Source organism: Zeugodacus cucurbitae, chromosome 2 (genome assembly GCF_028554725.1).
Source record: "Zeugodacus cucurbitae isolate PBARC_wt_2022May chromosome 2, idZeuCucr1.2, whole genome shotgun sequence".
NCBI classification, from domain to species: Eukaryota; Metazoa; Arthropoda; class Insecta; order Diptera; family Tephritidae; genus Zeugodacus; species Zeugodacus cucurbitae.
This window is the reverse complement of record NC_071667.1, coordinates 49,411,937-49,428,445: the sequence shown is the minus strand read 5'-3', so window position 1 is coordinate 49,428,445 and position 16,509 is coordinate 49,411,937. Positions and strand designations below refer to the sequence as shown.

Genomic DNA, 16,509 nt, shown 5'->3' with positions numbered 1-16,509 from the left:
TTGGCGAAATGCCCGTACTCGCGCACAGAAAACATAGCGAGTAACATGCGGCGATGACTAATTCAACAATTTTTTTTTTTTTCAAAAGAAAATCAATGCAATTGCTAACAACACTGAAGAAATTTCAAATAAATTGCATTTTATATATTCATTTATGTTTGTTTGTATGCACAAACTTTAATTTCTCCGAACGTCTTTTAACTGCAAACAATTTAAGAACTCTCAGTGCTGTTATTCAACTGAATACGCGCACCTATATCCATATATCGGTACATGTTCGTCTGGATATTCGAAAATATCCACACACTCTGTGGCCCAAGTCATGCATACATACGCGCGTTCTCTCTTCTCGTCTTCAGCAGCATCTTTCTAAATTTGAAAAATTTTCATAATGAGCGTTCATTCAAATTAATTTTCAAAATATTGAATCAGTGCGAGCGAGTCACTCAGACGGAAACCACACACTATTCGTTAATATTGGTCTGTTGTGATTAAAGAAAAGTAAAAGTGATGCAAAACTGAATTATCATTAGATATACAAACATACTTTCATATAAAAACTATATATTTTTCAAATATGAATTATTGTGCTCTATTTTGATAATTGTTTTGTGACCTCAGCAGTAAAGCATACTACATACACACAATTTAATACGCAAAACTATTGACATCACAAGAGTCACAAGTACGTTCTGAAACGGCTCATTTGTGTAGTAATATGTTTCGTGTCTCGCAGGAGATTCGGTTGAATACAAGCAGCAGCGCTGAAGTGGCACGCTACTGCAACACCACGAATGCCGACAGTGAAAATGATTGTATTTTTGGAAAATACCAAAGAACCCCAGACGCGGGTGAGTACATACATATGTACATACTAGAGATATCTGAATACAAAAGTTTGTACAATTATACATATGTATATGGGAAGTTTATAAGTTTTCGTTTGTTTGGTTCAAAAACAAAGATGTATTTTATACACTTATTTACTCTCTCTAATGGTGTTTTTTGTTTTGTTTTTAAGTGGTAATATTTATTCATTTTAGATTGTTTGCTTGATTAGAAATTAATTTTGCGTTGCATACACTCGTTAACAGATATTGGCAGCATGTTGTGTTCGGTCAAACGAGAATAATTGACTTGTTTCCGCATCCACATGAACTTCATTATCTATTGCAGTACATGTCTTCACATTAAATATCAAATACAAAAATATTTTTCCCAAAATTAAATTAGCACATGACATTAAAAATAAAATGATGAAAACATCAGGTTATTGTGTTTTTAATAAATAAAATGCAATTTGCAAGTATTTTCGAACTCATAGGACTGATGAATGTGGATTTTTTCTTCAATAATTTTATTTTGAACAATAAGAAACTGAATTTTAAGAAATAAATTGGTTTTTAGCAAAGTGTATTCAACAAAGTGAACTAAGTAACGGGTGATTTTTTTGAGGTTAGGATTTTCATGCATTAGTATTTGACAGATCACGTGGGATTTCAGACATGGTGTCAAAGAGAAAGATGCTCAGTATGCTTTGACATTTCATCATGAATAGACTTACTAACGAGCAACGCTTGCAAATCATTGAATTTTATTACCAAAATCAGTGTTCGGTTCGAAATGTGAAATCCGCTTTTTTATCGACAAATTTTGTTCAGCGATGAGGCTCATTTCTGGTTGAATGGCTACGTAAATAAGCAAAATTGCCGCATTTGGGGTGAAGAGCAACCAGAAGCCGTTCAAGAACTGCCCATGCATCCCGAAAAATGCACTGTTTGGTGTGGTTTGTACGCTGGTGGAATCATTGGACCGTATTTTTTCAAAGATGCTGTTGGACGCAACGTTACGGTGAATGGCGATCGCTATCGTTCGATGCTAACAAACTTTTTGTTGCCAAAAATGGAAGAACTGAACTTGGTTGACATGTGGTTTCAACAAGATGGCGCTACATGCCACACAGCTCGCGATTCTATGGCCATTTTGAGGGAAAACTTCGGAGAACAATTCATCTCAAGAAATGGACCCGTAAGTTGGCCACCAAGATCATGCGATTTAACGCCTTTAGACTATTTTTTGTGGGGCTACGTCAAGTCTAAAGTCTACAGAAATAAGCCAGCAACTATTCCAGCTTTGGAAGACAACATTTCCGAAGAAATTCGGGCTATTCCGGCCGAAATGCTCGAAAAAGTTGCCCAAAATTGGACTTTCCGAATGGACCACCTAAGACGCAGCCGCGGTCAACATTTAAATGAAATTATCTTCAAAAAGTAAATGTCATGAACCAATCTAACGTTTCAAATAAAGAACCGATGAAATTTTATGCGTTTTTTTTTTTTAAAAAAGTTATCAAGCTCTTAAAAAATCACCCTTTATTTGACATACCCGCTTTTGTCAATAAAATAGTAAACAATACATGTATTTGTTTACATTAACCCGTCTTTTTTAACTTTAACAATATAATATATATTGATAAAATTGTTTGCAATTTGTCAGTTGGAGCACAAAACCTTAGTAAATTGCTTCCATGAGTTGTTTTGCCTAAGCAGAAAGTATTCGGCATTTTCTTTTATTCATTTAAAAAATATTTTTTTTTGGTTTGAAATTTGTTTACTTTTGAATTTCAAAATTTGAATTTTTGAATAAATGTATGGGTTAAATCAATGGCAACAAACATGTCACATTCGGGTAAAAAATTGTGATATGTCATATACCTGGTTCACTTTGTTAAATACACTTTGGTTTTTAGCAAAACATGTTGACAGGTATTTTTTAGCTTACTTAAATGCTCCGAAATAGACTTCTTTCACTCACAAGAGCTATCGAATGAAAATATTGCCAAACAAATAAAGCGTTGCTCCAGTACCGTTGATAGCTTCGTTTTTAAAACATCCAGAGGCATTTTCAAAAAACGACAAAGAAGCACCAACTTTTCGAGAAGTTAGTAAAGAAGTGTGTTTAAGCCGCTATCACAGCTGGCAAGGTGGGATAATGGTATGGGGTGCCATCATAAATAAGCGGTAAGCGCTTCAAAATAATGTTGCATTCAATTTTCCATTATTAAAAGGTCTCTTCGGAACTATTCCATAGATGTTTACACAATATAATACTCCGATTCATAATGCTCCCGTATTTAAGTAATTTATTTAGAGTCAAAACGTTAATATCATGACTTGGCCACCATATTTTCCGGGTGGTATTATTTCGCTAAATAATTTAGGCTTCCTCTACATACAATGACGGACCGATTGAAAGTTAAAAATAAGTCGTTTTTCCCAAAAATAATTACTTTAAGTGCGTCAAAAATATATCACCCTATTTTATATTGCTCTAAGAAAATGTTTGAAAAAAAAGTTTCTTACATTTTTTGAAAAAAAAAAATTTGAAATCATTATCATATGAATAACCAAGACTCTTGCATATCAACTTTCATTTAATAGAATTCGAAAAACAATTATTTGCTAATACCGTTGTAAGTAAAGGGTGCGTCTAACCTATCCACAATCTGAATAAGCTATACGTGGACCACATTCCATTTGATATTGTATTCGATTTTTCTTTTCTTTGTTCGAAAGTGTTCCACAGGAACCACGTATATACGTACATTAGGGCTCTTAAAATTATTCGAATAAATTGAAAACCCATTATTCGCATATCCAATTTGTAACCGTTCGTATGGATATTAACCGATTAATACGACTATTCGAATGGTCGTTGAACAGCGATTATTCGAAAAGTTGTTCTGCTGCAACTATCCCAATAGTTGCTCGTTGTGAATAAATGAAAATTGTTTGAAATCCAAGCAATCTTTGATTTTGGTTTGTTTTTCGTGAGTTTCATATGTATATGACTATACCAAGTGCAAACATGATTTATAAATAAGACATGCATCCAAAGTAGTTTGGAATCTGTAAGTAGTGAATTAAATACGAAATCGAATTGGTTTTGTTGTTTCCCCATTTATGAATTTTTAACAATAACTGTGGTCTCTTAAGAGATACTTATTCAAAACTGTGAAAAAGATAATAATACTTTGTTGGACATGTTCCGAGATATATATAAGAAAGAAAGAGTTACAATTTAGTTAGAGTCTATCAGTGAATATACATGTACTCGTGTCTAGGTTAGGAAAGATTAAAATCACGATACTACTAAATATATTTTTTTATTTTATTGAATGAAAAATAATAATACAATTATTATTATACAAAATTTAAGGAGCACTAGCTGCAGAGGCTTTCAGCTCACTAAATATATAGTTATTAAAATTTTAGAATCTCAATTGAAATACTTATGTCTATTATATTTTAGATGCATACCCCACAGAAAATCCGTTGGTGCTAGTTGCACCCGAATTAACAGACCCCAGCAAGGTGCAACTTCTTCACTTCCCAAATGGCGCAATGCGTGTCAATTCTGAAGTGGATTTCATAATCAAACGTAATGGTGTGAAAGGAAATTTCGAAGTAAAGGTAAGCTAATACATTAACTGAAAAGCCTTTGTTCTGACCAAAAGATCTGTTATTGTTGTAGTACATATTAGCTCGAATACTTTTAAATTTCTTGTCATTTCATCAAAGCGTTCTCAATTTATGTGTTAAATGCTACCTTAGCTATTTTTATACTTTCGCTACAAAGTTGCTAAAAGTACAGAAGAAATGGCATGAGAAGAAGCTGCACTCAGCCTTTTTTTAAATCTAAAATGTGGATGGCGCCACCCACTTATGGGACAAAAACCATATCTAAGGAACTACCCGACCGAATGAAATTCAGTATATAATCTTTTGGCACCCTGATAACACGGATGAAAAATGGGCGAAATCGGTTCACACCCACACCTACTGCCCATATAACTCAATTTTGAATTCCATCTGATGCTTTCACTTAATGATAACAGGTCCTAATTAACAGTTTGGTTATTCATAGTAGATGATTCCCTGTCAATCCCACCAAACACATAGCAAAACTTTCCTGACCTGGCTTGGTCTCCATGGACCTTGTATATTTATAAAGTACTTCGAACAATATATGTATTTATCGAATCCTATATATTAATAATCAATTATGTACATTTAATCGTACTGAATATTCTTCCAACAAATTACAGGTTGAGAGCCCCTCTGGCATAACCACTATCACACCTCTACAAATTATTGATCCCGAACGTTTAAGAGCAAACTTTCAACTGAAAGAGGCAGGTCTCTATAAAGTGCACATCAAATGTAATTCCGTGCCATTACCCAAATCGCCATTCATCATAGTCTCCATTTGCGGTGAGCCCGAGAGCAATGTACACAAAATGGAATGTAAGTTGACGAACAACATTAATTTGATTATACGTTTGCAAAGCATATCTTTAACATCACCATTTCTCCACACTTAGTGCCCGTATTCAAATCAGACGCCAGTTGTGTGACCTATCGTGGACTTGGTCTAACACACATTTCACTGGAAGAGAAGAACGAGTTCACCGTTGACGGTTCGGCAGCGGGCAACAACATGTTGTTTGTGGGTATATTCGGACCCAAAGGACAATGCGATGAAGTCGTCATTAAACATACGGGAAATAATATTTACAAAATTACATATGAAGTGCGTGACCCGGGTGATTATTTGCTAGTGGCCAAGTGGGGTGACGAGCACATACCAGGTTCGCCATTCCAGCTGAATGCCATATAAAGTTAGAGGAGCTATTATGTTGGTGTTTATTCGTTTATTTTCCATAGTTACATAAGCCCAACAAAATATACAGTCGTACTTAATATAATTATAATTAATGTTAATATATTTAAAACCATTACACAAAAGCAAATTATTAGCAAATATCGACTCATATTTTCCTTAATTGTATCACCTTTCAATAATTCACCAAGATTATGTATGTTGTAATTGAAATTTGTTAGTAAATAAATAGCGATCTAAACTTAAAAACACAACTTAATTAGCAAACATACCGTTACGTATATATATGTATTTACATATATTCATTGGCGTGTAGTGTAATGCATCACTGGGTGTAGTCAGTTATTCGGCGTAGGAGGGGAGAGATTGATTTAGAAACAGCTGAATATTGAAATTTCTAAGTTTTTATGTGACTAAATGATAATCTTGACTGTCAAAATGTCAAATAGTCGAAAAGGTCTCAAAGTTTTGATTTTGACCATGGGCATGGCCGCCGCAGATTAAAAAAAAATAGAAAAAGACCTACATATGTCGGTCGGTGATTCGTTTTTTGTATTTTGAAGGGAAGCGCAGTGAAATCGAAGAGCACTTGAATTACATATAAATACACTCTTCTCGCTCGATGTCGAACGTTAAAAAGCATGTCGGTGTTTGATGAGCCAGGTGTCCAGGTGTCCTAAAATAGGCTACCACGTTAGATAACGTGACAAACGTGCACGATCTCAAATTGACATTATTCCTATTAAAGGTGTTGGAGAGAGCTAAGTTAGTAGAAATTCAAAAATATCAATATGTTTTGTGTATGTATTTTTGTAACCGACCACAAAACTTGGATCCACCAAACCAGTCGTCACAGAAATTTGAGCCGGATAGGTAGCTTACAGGTGGGTTATATGGATGTTATCGGCTAATCATTTCGTGAGACTTGGTTGAAACCGATAAACTGCAAAAGCAACAATGTAGTATTTGTACATATATACTTACAAATGTATATAAAGGGTGATTTTTTAAGAGCTTGATAACTTTTAAAAAAAAAAAAACCGCGGCTGCGTCTTAGGTGGTCCATTCGGAAAGTCCAATTTTGGGCAACTTTTTCGAGCATTTCGGCCGGAATAGCCCGAATTTCTTCGGAAATGTTGTCTTTCAAAGCTGGAATAGTTGCTGGCTTATTTCTGTAGACTTTAGACTTGACGTAGCCCCACAAAAAATAGTCTAAAGGCGTTAAATCGCATGATCTTGGTGGCCAACTTACGGGTCCATTTCTTGAGATGAATTGTTCTCCGAAGTTTTCCCTCAAAATGGCCATAGAATCGCGAGCTGTGTGGCATGTAGCGCCATCTTGTTGAAACCACATGTCAACCAAGTTCAGTTCTTCCATTTTTGGCAACAAAAAGTTTGTTAGCATCGAACGATAGCGATCGCCATTCACCGTAACGTTGCGTCCAACAGCATCTTTGAAAAAATACGGTCCAATGATTCCACCAGCGTACAAACCACACCAAACAGTGCATTTTTCGGGATGCATGGGCAGTTCTTGAACGGCTTCTGGTTGCTCTTCACCCCAAATGCGGCAATTTTGCTTATTTACGTAGCCATTCAACCAGAAATGAGCCTCATCGCTGAACAAAATTTGTCGATAAAAAAGCGGATTTCACATTTCGAACCGAACACTGATTTTGGTAATAAAATTCAATGATTTGCAAGCGTTGCTCGTTAGTAAGTCTATTCATGATGAAATGTCAAAGCATACTGAGCATCTTTCTCTTTGACACCATGTCTGAAATCCCACGTGAACTGTCAAATACTAATGCATGAAAATCCTAACCTCAAAAAAATCACCCGTTACTAAACTGAAATATAAATAGTTCCTCATATTTTTTAACCCATGGATTATTCCCATTGCATTTGGGGTTAAAAACACAGCACCCCCTAACTAGCAGTTCTTTTACAAATATATTGGCGCGCAAACAGTGGTCCAACAACTCCATCAATAACTGAACATACACATAAACATACGAGTACATCAAACATATCTTATCGTAACAGTCGTGCTGTTGCTCGTTTTAATGATAATTACACCGTAGTCGCGACTTAGCCAGAGTCATTATTTGAATTCTGTTATATGCTACATATTCGTTGTGCTAATGACAATTTCGTTTAAGTATTTGCCTTTACCTCTCAGCTTTTTTCAACTTCACACACACACACACACAAACACATGCATTTCGTCATCTATGTATGTATGCCCTTTTGAGCTTCCATCGTGTCGCTGTCGTCACAGTCGTCGACGGCGTCGTCGTTGTCGACGTCATTAGTTGCTGTAGCACAGAGGACAATAACAAAACATAATGATGATGACCGGCGTAGAACGCGGCAATCATATTTATATCTCTAAAGTGTGAGTATGTTCGTATTATTGTTGTTTTTTGTTATTACCTTATATTGGACACCTACATTCATATGTACATTTCTGTTGTATATCTGTATTGGAGTTTGCTTTTTGATGTTGCGAATAATGTTGACTGCGTTCTCTCCATCCTCGAGTGCTCCTCCTACATGAGCTTATTGTGTGTTGTGAGTGTTTTGTACGATTTTGCAGTGCGCCTTAACGACTTTGCAGCGGTAGCTGAATAATATGAAGTAAGATAAATTACATGAAATATTAATAAAATCATGCAATGTTCAAAGTTGTAATTTCCAAGGAAATAAATATTTTCACATTGTGCAAATTTGATATTTTTTAGCAATATATCATATACGTAATGGTCAGATTATATTTTTGGACATTTTGTTGATCCATGATCTATACATTCATATAGTATATAAATAAATACCTTAATTAAGATCAAACATAAATATTATATTTTATGTTATAGATATTCCCAATCTTAACACTTTCTTCAAAATTTCACAGTTAACCGAATAACCTTTAATCTAAGTGGACTTTGGTTGTGGTATGTATTACCCTTATTATATAAACACTTTCTATATATTTAGAACATAAAGAAAACGTAAATTCTTATTATTATTATAGAAGATCGGCACTTGTAGTCATTATAAGAATGAAAAGCGTCAAGCTCTTGATAATCATCACGTTATTTTAACATTTTCGTCTCAATCATATTCTTTTTAACGGACGTAAGAACCGCTTACGCGGTTATATCCGAGTTTGCAAAATGCGCCATTCGTTCCTCCTTTTGGAAGTTTGGCGCTAATTGGAAATCCCAAGTGCTGCCAAGTCCTTCTCCACCTAGTATTAACAAATGAGTAGAGGTCTTCTTCTTCCTCAGCTACCACCAGCGGGTACAGCATCGAACACTTTCAGAGCTGGAGCACTTTCGTCCATTCAAACAATATGACCTTCCCAGCGTAGCCGCTGTCTTTTTATTCGCTAAACTAGATCAATGTCGTCGAGTAACTCATACAGCTCATCGTTCCATGGTCTTTCAATCTTTCACAAAATCTTTCTCTCGAAAACTTCCAGTGCCGTCTCATCGGATGCTTTTGCTTCATAAAGCAGGCAGGGACTCGTATTACTTTTGCCAGCATCAGGTATGTCTGATATCATATTGCTAGACCTAAATCTAAGTATTCATTCTATACTACTATATAATATGACACCAAATTAAACAAAGAGCTGTCTCGACATTGGGATTACTAAAAACTTTTTATTAATAAACTAATGTTTGTTTATTAAAGGATGCATTTTATATTGTGCAATAGGAGCTAGGGGAACTTTTCAAATTTTTCCAAGTGGAAACTTGTTGTTTCAGAAAACAATCAGTAAATAATAAAATAAATAAATATTATTATCAAAATTATTATGATAAAGAAAGAAAAGATTCAATAATTTATTGGATGTATATATTAAACATTATAACCTCCTTACTTGTATCTAACTTCATTAAAATATGACTATTCGTTCACATTCTCGACATTCTGATCATCTCAAATATATAATTCTTTCTCCATCACCAGGGGCGAACGCAGGGGGGGTTTTTGGGTGTTAAACCACCCACAAACGGCCTATTTTGATACTTTTCTGCTGATAGAATTTAATTTTTTGAAATTATGAAAATGTTAAACTAAAAACAAACCTATTGTATCTGGATAGTATTAAAAAGTTGTGGGAATGTTGGCCAATTAAAAGCCCAGAAAAATATAAACTGGACAGAGACATTTTTTTTAATTTGCTTCAAAGTAGTTAGTTTGCCTTATAACTCTGTGGCTGCTGAACTGGATTTTTTTAGATTTAAGGGGAATTGTGAGTCGAAAATGGACTTAAAACATCGAGAGCTGCTTTCCAAAATTGAAAACATTTTGCCAAATAAATGCATAGAAGATCCCGATGATTTCGTTGCTGAATTTAGAATGTGGAAAAGGTTAAAAATCTTTTCTTCATATTATATTTTCTAACTAAAATTTTGAATATATTTTCAGGAACTGGTTAAATCAAACAAAGAGATCCAAAACTCTTTTGGACGCGTTGAATTGTTGCGATGCAAAAATTTTCAAAACAGTGCATCGTTTTTTAAAGATTGGAGAAACAATCCCTATATCTGTCGCTTCAAGTGAACGCTCGTTTTCCTCACTTCGCAGGCTTAAAACATATTTAAGAAATAAAACTGGAGAAGCACGCCTGAACGGAATGGCTCTCTTGAATATCCATAGAGATATAGACGTGACGGAGGAAGAGATTTTAAATGTTATGGCCCAAAATAAAAGAAGATTAGACTTAAATTTGTGAATAAAATAATGAAACATTGTCTTGTTACCTAAACCCCCCTGCCCCCCCAAATTTTTTCCTTGCGTTCTCCACTGTCCATCACGAGTAGTTTTGGTATCACAAACAACCGTTAGGTGAGAGTATGACAACTTCGGTTTACATATTGCTGAAAATGTGTCTAATTATCATTCGGTTTCGCTTATTTTCTTGTGGAAAATAATTAGTAAAATTATTACAATTATTACTGCATATCCATATGTACATACGTTTTTATGTAACTATTATACAACTGATTTCAACTTTGATTTCCAACCGGGCAATTCCACCAATGAAATTGAGTGTAATTTCCTTTTTCTTCTAATCTCGCAAAATACAATCGACCGTAATGATGATGAGCCTCTGCTGACGCCTCAGTCGCAACGGTGTTCGGTCATTGCTTTATTCAGCAGTGGCGTAGTGCTATACGATTTCTCGTATGAGGATTTTTCCAGTTCAAAACATAAAATTATGAAAGAGTGCGAATAATAAATAAAACAATATTCTGGGAAAACCGTTACACAAAATGTATGAATAAAGTTAGGCGAAATACTTGATTTATAACTGGAGACTTGTCTTATCTTATAATATTTTGAGAAAATCCTAATAATAAGTAACTAAAATAATCTATATTCTCATAGATTTAGGTTCAAAATAGAGAACTAGCAGCAAATAATAATATTAATTTCTTTAAATTCGATGCGTGTATGGTTTATTAAACATCATCTTTCTGAAAGAGAGCTTATCTCGCCTCATCATTACAGCCGGGAGATATGTACATCATTATATGAGAGTTGAGTTCAATGATGGAATTGTTGCTTTAACGCACAAATTATCGCCACACAAAAACATAATAATGATGACATTTGGGGTTAGCGAAAGAAGAGCAGTGAAACGTTGGCGTCGCAGTAGCAGAGCAAACCGCTGCGACAGCTTTATGCAGTGACGACGACGACATGGCCGATTGTTTAGTTCCGATTGAACGTCTCTGTGCTTCGGTTGTGCTATGTTTGTGTGCACGGAGAGTCAAAGTCATACAGTGTTGAAAGGCAGCGAATGGGAATTGTCATTATATTAATTACATCATTTGTTTTCCGCCATAAGCACCAACGAACGATAACATATTGATTAAGTTTTTTCCACCAACTAATAACCAAATAAGAAGTATAAGAGTTCATGAGGAAAACGACAACAACGAAGTAAATAGCTGCAACATCATTAGCGGCGTGTGTGCAAACACGCAGCAGTAACTCGTACAAAAGAAAACAGCTCCTCTGGATCGAAGAAATGTGAGTGGAGAAAAGTTTATAATCAAAGGCAATTTAAAATTTAATACTTCATTAAGGGCCAAACTTATAGTGAATTTAAACGAATTCAAGTGTGTTTTGAAATGGCAATTCATGCGGCTGGTGTACAGAAATGGTCATTACGTTCATTCGATTGGCATTACGTTTGTGTTTATCAACTAATGCTTGTGGTAGCACTGTGATTTTTGTTACAAAACACACATGCATGTATGTATGTATGGGTTAAATGTGTGTACGTAAAGATGGCCCTGTGCGATTAACTAAAATCAAGAAAAAATAAAAAAACATAGCAAGAAGCAGAAGTTGCAATAGCACCCATCTTGTTTCTGGTTATACGGCAACGGCAACAGCAGCAGCAGTGGCGGACAAGTGTAGTAACTGACGAAAGTGTCGTCGGTGGCAGCTCACATCCAAACTGTTTAACACCGAGAGCGCATCTGCATCTTCTTCATAAGTCGTTTTAGTATACTTGAATATCCGCTTTAGTATAAGTTACATAGCGCTCTATGATGTCAGCTAACGCGTGTGTGTGCTTTTAAATGTTTTTACAAATTTGCTTGTTGTATAAAAACTAATGCAATTTACCTTTTTTCAATTACCAAACATATTGTTTACCAAATCCAAACAGTGAAGTGTGCTCGCAGTGTTGAAGGTGTTTAATAATATGTGTGTAAGTGCAAGTGCCGCGTACTAACCAACCAACTATGCATAGTATTTAGTGGGAGAGCCAGATCTTGACTTATTTTGATTTATTTTCAATGATCATTCGGAATCTATAATTATCACTGAAGAATTTCCAATTGTGTTTTTCATTATTTGCTGAGGATTGCAATCGAAAATGTTGATGATGGTCTTGTTGTTCCTCTTTTTCCTAATGTTTCGTAGTTTGCGCTAGCGCAGAGAGTGAGAAAACGATAATTACATTGCCAAGCAGCGAGAGAGAAACCGTATAATATAGTTGTATTAATTTTTGACTATTATGATGACAGTGTATTTATCAGTGACTTAATTTAGCGATTAGAAAGACTGCGATGTATGTGAAACTAGTAAGAAAATAGTGCAAATATTAAGTTTACAAATTATTATGAAATATTTATTGCAACGAACGACAGTTTGTTTGTATTTGTGTATCCATTATTAGGTTTTAATACTTCATTAGTTGTTCGTGAACAAATTGACATTTGAAATGTCGTCATTATCGACTTTTTTTAAATTCGTAATTAGCAATTTTCTGTTTTGTTTTGCTCAACGACATCGTGTTGCATGGATACATGCTCTGAGGTTGACTTGTGCGCGCAATTAGAGTGCAACTTTGTTATCAAAACAAGTATTAACGATTCTTCTAAATTTTTGGTAACAGTGGAGCACGATAAATTCTGCACACTTTTATTTATTGTAATAAATTGTATATATAATAATTGTGAATTAAAAGTAATTATTTAAATAAAACGTTTTTTTTTTTATATTTTTTCAGATATCTCATATTTTAAATTAGGTCTAAAACGCCGACTAGCGCAGGTTCTTCAAGAATACCATTTGCTCTTTCGGAGACCCATGTGAAATGCCTGTAAGTATGAATTCGCACCTTCATATTGCATACAAGATTGTTTTCATTATCATTTCCTTCACTTTTTAGTATGAAAAATTCAACAAAAAGCGCCGACAATGGGAGGATAATGGAGTTTTAGAATTAATCAAATTGTGGAAAGTTTGCGCCTATGAGTTGCGCACTATAAAACGCAATGGCCATTTATATGTGGCTATGGCAAAACAGTTGACCGCTTTAGGTGTATCTGTTTCAGCACTGGAAGTACATTTTAAAGTAAACAATTTGACACAACGTTACAGGTAAATGAAAAATATAATTACTTCTAAGTACATTATGAATATCTTTAAATTTTATTGGTAGACAAGAGCAAAAAACGTTCGAGACCACTGGTATTATAAGCACGTGGAAATTCTATTCACAAGTGGATGATGTTTTCAAAAGTCTGGCCGGCCAAGCAGGGTATAAGTTTGTGTTTTTTAAACTCAAAAACATTTTAACAGTTTTCCTTTGTATTTACAGTGATAAACGCATTATGACACCTGCATCTAATCCGAGCACTTTACCTTCGGCTTCAGAGTCTCCGGTTTGGAAGAATCAAATGTCTCAGCAAGAATTTAACAGTAATAACTCCGAAGGCTTTTATAAGTATGTTTTAATTTAAATTGCTGATTTCCAATTTGTAACTAACTCAATACTTTTATTTTACTTTAATAAAGATCTGAATATGGAATGCACAGACATTTTATGGATCACACCCAACCTCAACCACCCAATCAAAACAACGATGTCAACTTTATGGCTACCACTGCAGCAGCTGCTGCCGTTGCCGCCGCTTCAGCGCAACTTAACGCAACACCGAATAACACAAATACCAACGGTGTTGTGCCAAATTACAATAACAAAATGAAAAAACCCTCAGAGGATTATGATAAATTCGTAGATATTGTTAAAAATATCGTGGATAATCACAAGGCGACTCCGGACAAAGTAGATACATTCGGAGATTTCATTAAATCGTATATGAGACGCTGGCCCGATCGCCTACAGGATGAAGCCATAAATCACATAACAAACTATGTCATTGTTAAAAATATGGAAAACTCTATGAATAATGGGGATGGTGTGAATAATAGACAATAATGCAAGGGTATTTAGTAATAAGGATGGGTTATATATGGGTACGTACGCAATTTGCATATTTGTGGTAGCCTTAACTACAGTTTAAGTACACAGAGAACGTTACTTAATTTCAAGTAAATCAAAAATTCTTCGTTTTTAATTTTTAAGCATAAGTTATGTGTACTCTTCTAAGGATAGAAAAATATAAATTAAATAATAAAAAAATATAAATAAATGGTTACTTTCGAAAAAACTGGACGTGTAGATAATAACTTTTGTAACGTTATCTTCTATTTATCTTATAATACATATTTAAATGAAATTAAGTAGTTACTTTTATTTTCGTATTTTATAAAAATAAAAATCTACACAATAAAATATCTGTTTAAAGCCTATTGAGTATTTCATTTATTTCTTTTCAAAGTTAATATACTTCTTGTACAAGTTAAATAAAGTAAAAAACATAATAGAGTTTTGTGGGTGTAGAATTAGAAGATTTTAGAGTTTTCGGAATACTAATGATTTTTTTAATGAGGAATTATTTTCATTAAAAACGATACATATTATTATAGATACAACCAAATATTTATACTCTGTGGGACTTTTGTATTTAGGTTTTACCGCCAAATATTTTTTTATATGAAACGTATGCTTATTTATAGTTATATATTTTATCGAAAAGGCATTAGGAGCATACCCTTTAGGAGCGACGTTAAAGACTTCCTTGCAAACGTATTCGGAACTGCTTGTATACTATCGTGAACGAGTACTTTCAAAGAAGAAGACAACCAAATAGGAAAATGTCAATGTTTATTCTTCTTTGTTTTAGTTCGTTTAATTTTACGTGTTTGATAGTGCACACAATTACAACTTTTTATAAAATATTTTAATAAAAATGGGAGTTTCTAATTATGATGGTTAGTGGTGATGCTTAAAAGTTTGTAGACGAAGTTTAAATATAAATTCTAAAAATTACAGCGCTTCGAAAGCAAGCAAGGCATCTGGAAAATGAGATTGACCTGAAATTAGTTGCATTTAGTAAAATTGGTGCAGGCACTAGCACATCCCTCCAAAGTAGTTCTTCAACCGACACATCACCATTGTTAGGCGAACATGTTTTCGATTCACTATCTGAGGAAATTTCACAAATGCTAGACAAGGTAAAATATAAACATTCGTATATAATGCCTAATGTCTAATAGCTAATTATGTTATAGCTTTCGTCGTTGAACGAAACTATGTCCGAGCTTCCTGCAACAGGTGCTGCTGCTATCCACACACTCCAGCGCCACCGTGAAATCCTGCATGGCTATAAGCAAGAATTCAATAAAATTTGTGCAAATCACACAACACGAATAGAACGAGAAGAACTGTTACGTGGCTCCGGCTTAGCCACGAATAGTCCAACAATTTCGGGACTAAGTAGACGCGATCTGTATTTGAAAGAGAGTACTCATTTGAGCAGGTATGTGATTATTCATTTAAAAATCATGAACATGCTTGTCTAACTATAAATAAATTTAAATAAAATTTCTTTCTATTTTAATTTTTTGTAGTTCAAGTAGCATGGTCAATGATCAAATCAATATTGCTATCGAAACGCGAGAACATTTACTTTCACAGCGACAAGCATTCAAAAGATTGCAGACTCGGTTTAATGATATTTCCAACAGATTTCCTTTGATTTCCAGGTAGGTCTTAATATCTATTCATGGTACAAAAGGAATGAGTCATTTGTAATTTATCATTTCAGCCTCATACAAAGAATCAATATAAAGAAGAAACGAGATTCACTTATTTTAGGTGCAGTTATAGCTTTATGTGTAATATTACTTTTGCTCTACGTATTCAATTAACATTTTTTGTTTTGACTAATTCAACCAGTCTAAATATTAAATTACACATTTCATAATATTGTAAGGTTTATCCATATATGCATATGTATGAAAAAAGTTAATCTATATTTTTATACTTTTTTCGACATCAGTTTGATTATGTTACATTTGTAGGGCAATAAAAAATAATTATTTGTATTGTAATTTGTGATAAAACAAAGTTTTAATAAAATATAAAAATTATATATGCAAATA

At 34.1% G+C, this 16,509-nt stretch overlaps 3 protein-coding genes across 7 annotated transcripts; all 3 read left to right on the top strand.

Annotated features, from left to right (window-relative positions):
- The first annotated feature begins 272 nt into the window (after positions 1 to 272).
- Positions 273 to 5,936, top strand: LOC105215675 (filamin-A). Its single transcript, XM_011189704.3, has 4 exons — positions 273 to 851; positions 4,312 to 4,472; positions 5,108 to 5,306; positions 5,384 to 5,936. Exons 1-4 carry the CDS (start codon positions 719 to 721, stop codon positions 5,677 to 5,679), a joined length of 789 nt encoding a protein of 262 aa, XP_011188006.1. The 5' UTR covers positions 273 to 718; the 3' UTR covers positions 5,680 to 5,936.
- Positions 5,937 to 11,403: 5,467 nt separating this feature from the next.
- On the top strand, positions 11,404 to 14,814 carry Msantd1_4 (uncharacterized). Of its 5 annotated transcripts, none has more exons than XM_054236023.1 (6): positions 11,404 to 11,733; positions 13,247 to 13,318; positions 13,388 to 13,599; positions 13,661 to 13,759; positions 13,820 to 13,945; positions 14,017 to 14,814. In XM_054236023.1, exons 2-6 carry the CDS (start codon positions 13,313 to 13,315, stop codon positions 14,438 to 14,440), a joined length of 867 nt encoding a protein of 288 aa, XP_054091998.1. In that variant the 5' UTR covers positions 11,404 to 11,733; positions 13,247 to 13,312; the 3' UTR covers positions 14,441 to 14,814. The 5 variants fall into 5 exon arrangements, with proteins under 5 accessions (XP_054091998.1, XP_011188022.1, XP_011188025.1 ...); XM_011189720.3 differs by having other exon boundaries at positions 13,226 to 13,318; XM_011189723.3 differs by lacking the exon at positions 11,404 to 11,733 and adding an exon at positions 11,843 to 12,421 and having other exon boundaries at positions 13,226 to 13,318.
- Positions 14,815 to 15,184: 370 nt separating this feature from the next.
- Gos28_0 (Golgi SNAP receptor complex member 1) lies at positions 15,185 to 16,453 on the top strand. Its single transcript, XM_011189719.3, has 5 exons — positions 15,185 to 15,336; positions 15,398 to 15,579; positions 15,637 to 15,884; positions 15,976 to 16,110; positions 16,173 to 16,453. The coding sequence occupies exons 1-5, from the start codon at positions 15,315 to 15,317 to the stop codon at positions 16,273 to 16,275; spliced, it is 690 nt and encodes a 229-aa protein (XP_011188021.2). The 5' UTR covers positions 15,185 to 15,314; the 3' UTR covers positions 16,276 to 16,453.
- Positions 16,454 to 16,509: the final 56 nt, after the last annotated feature.

What these genes read in the sequence shown, in the direction of transcription:
- LOC105215675 (XM_011189704.3), top strand. Translation starts at nt 719, where the DNA reads ATGTTTCGTGTCTCGCAGGAGATTCGGTTGAATACAAGCAGCAGCGCT. An exon ending in CCAAAGAACCCCAGACGCGG is followed by an intron (nt 852 to 4,311) that starts GTGAGTACATAC and finishes ATTATATTTTAG; the next exon opens with ATGCATACCCCACAGAAAAT. An exon ending in AAGGAAATTTCGAAGTAAAG is followed by an intron (nt 4,473 to 5,107) that starts GTAAGCTAATAC and finishes AACAAATTACAG; the next exon opens with GTTGAGAGCCCCTCTGGCAT.
- Msantd1_4 (XM_054236023.1), top strand. An exon ending in AGTCTGGCCGGCCAAGCAGG is followed by an intron (nt 13,760 to 13,819) that starts GTATAAGTTTGT and finishes TTGTATTTACAG; the next exon opens with TGATAAACGCATTATGACAC. An exon ending in AACTCCGAAGGCTTTTATAA is followed by an intron (nt 13,946 to 14,016) that starts GTATGTTTTAAT and finishes ACTTTAATAAAG; the next exon opens with ATCTGAATATGGAATGCACA.
- Gos28_0 (XM_011189719.3), top strand. Translation starts at nt 15,315, where the DNA reads ATGGGAGTTTCTAATTATGATG. An exon ending in TTTCACAAATGCTAGACAAG is followed by an intron (nt 15,580 to 15,636) that starts GTAAAATATAAA and finishes ATTATGTTATAG; the next exon opens with CTTTCGTCGTTGAACGAAAC. An exon ending in AGATTTCCTTTGATTTCCAG is followed by an intron (nt 16,111 to 16,172) that starts GTAGGTCTTAAT and finishes TTATCATTTCAG; the next exon opens with CCTCATACAAAGAATCAATA.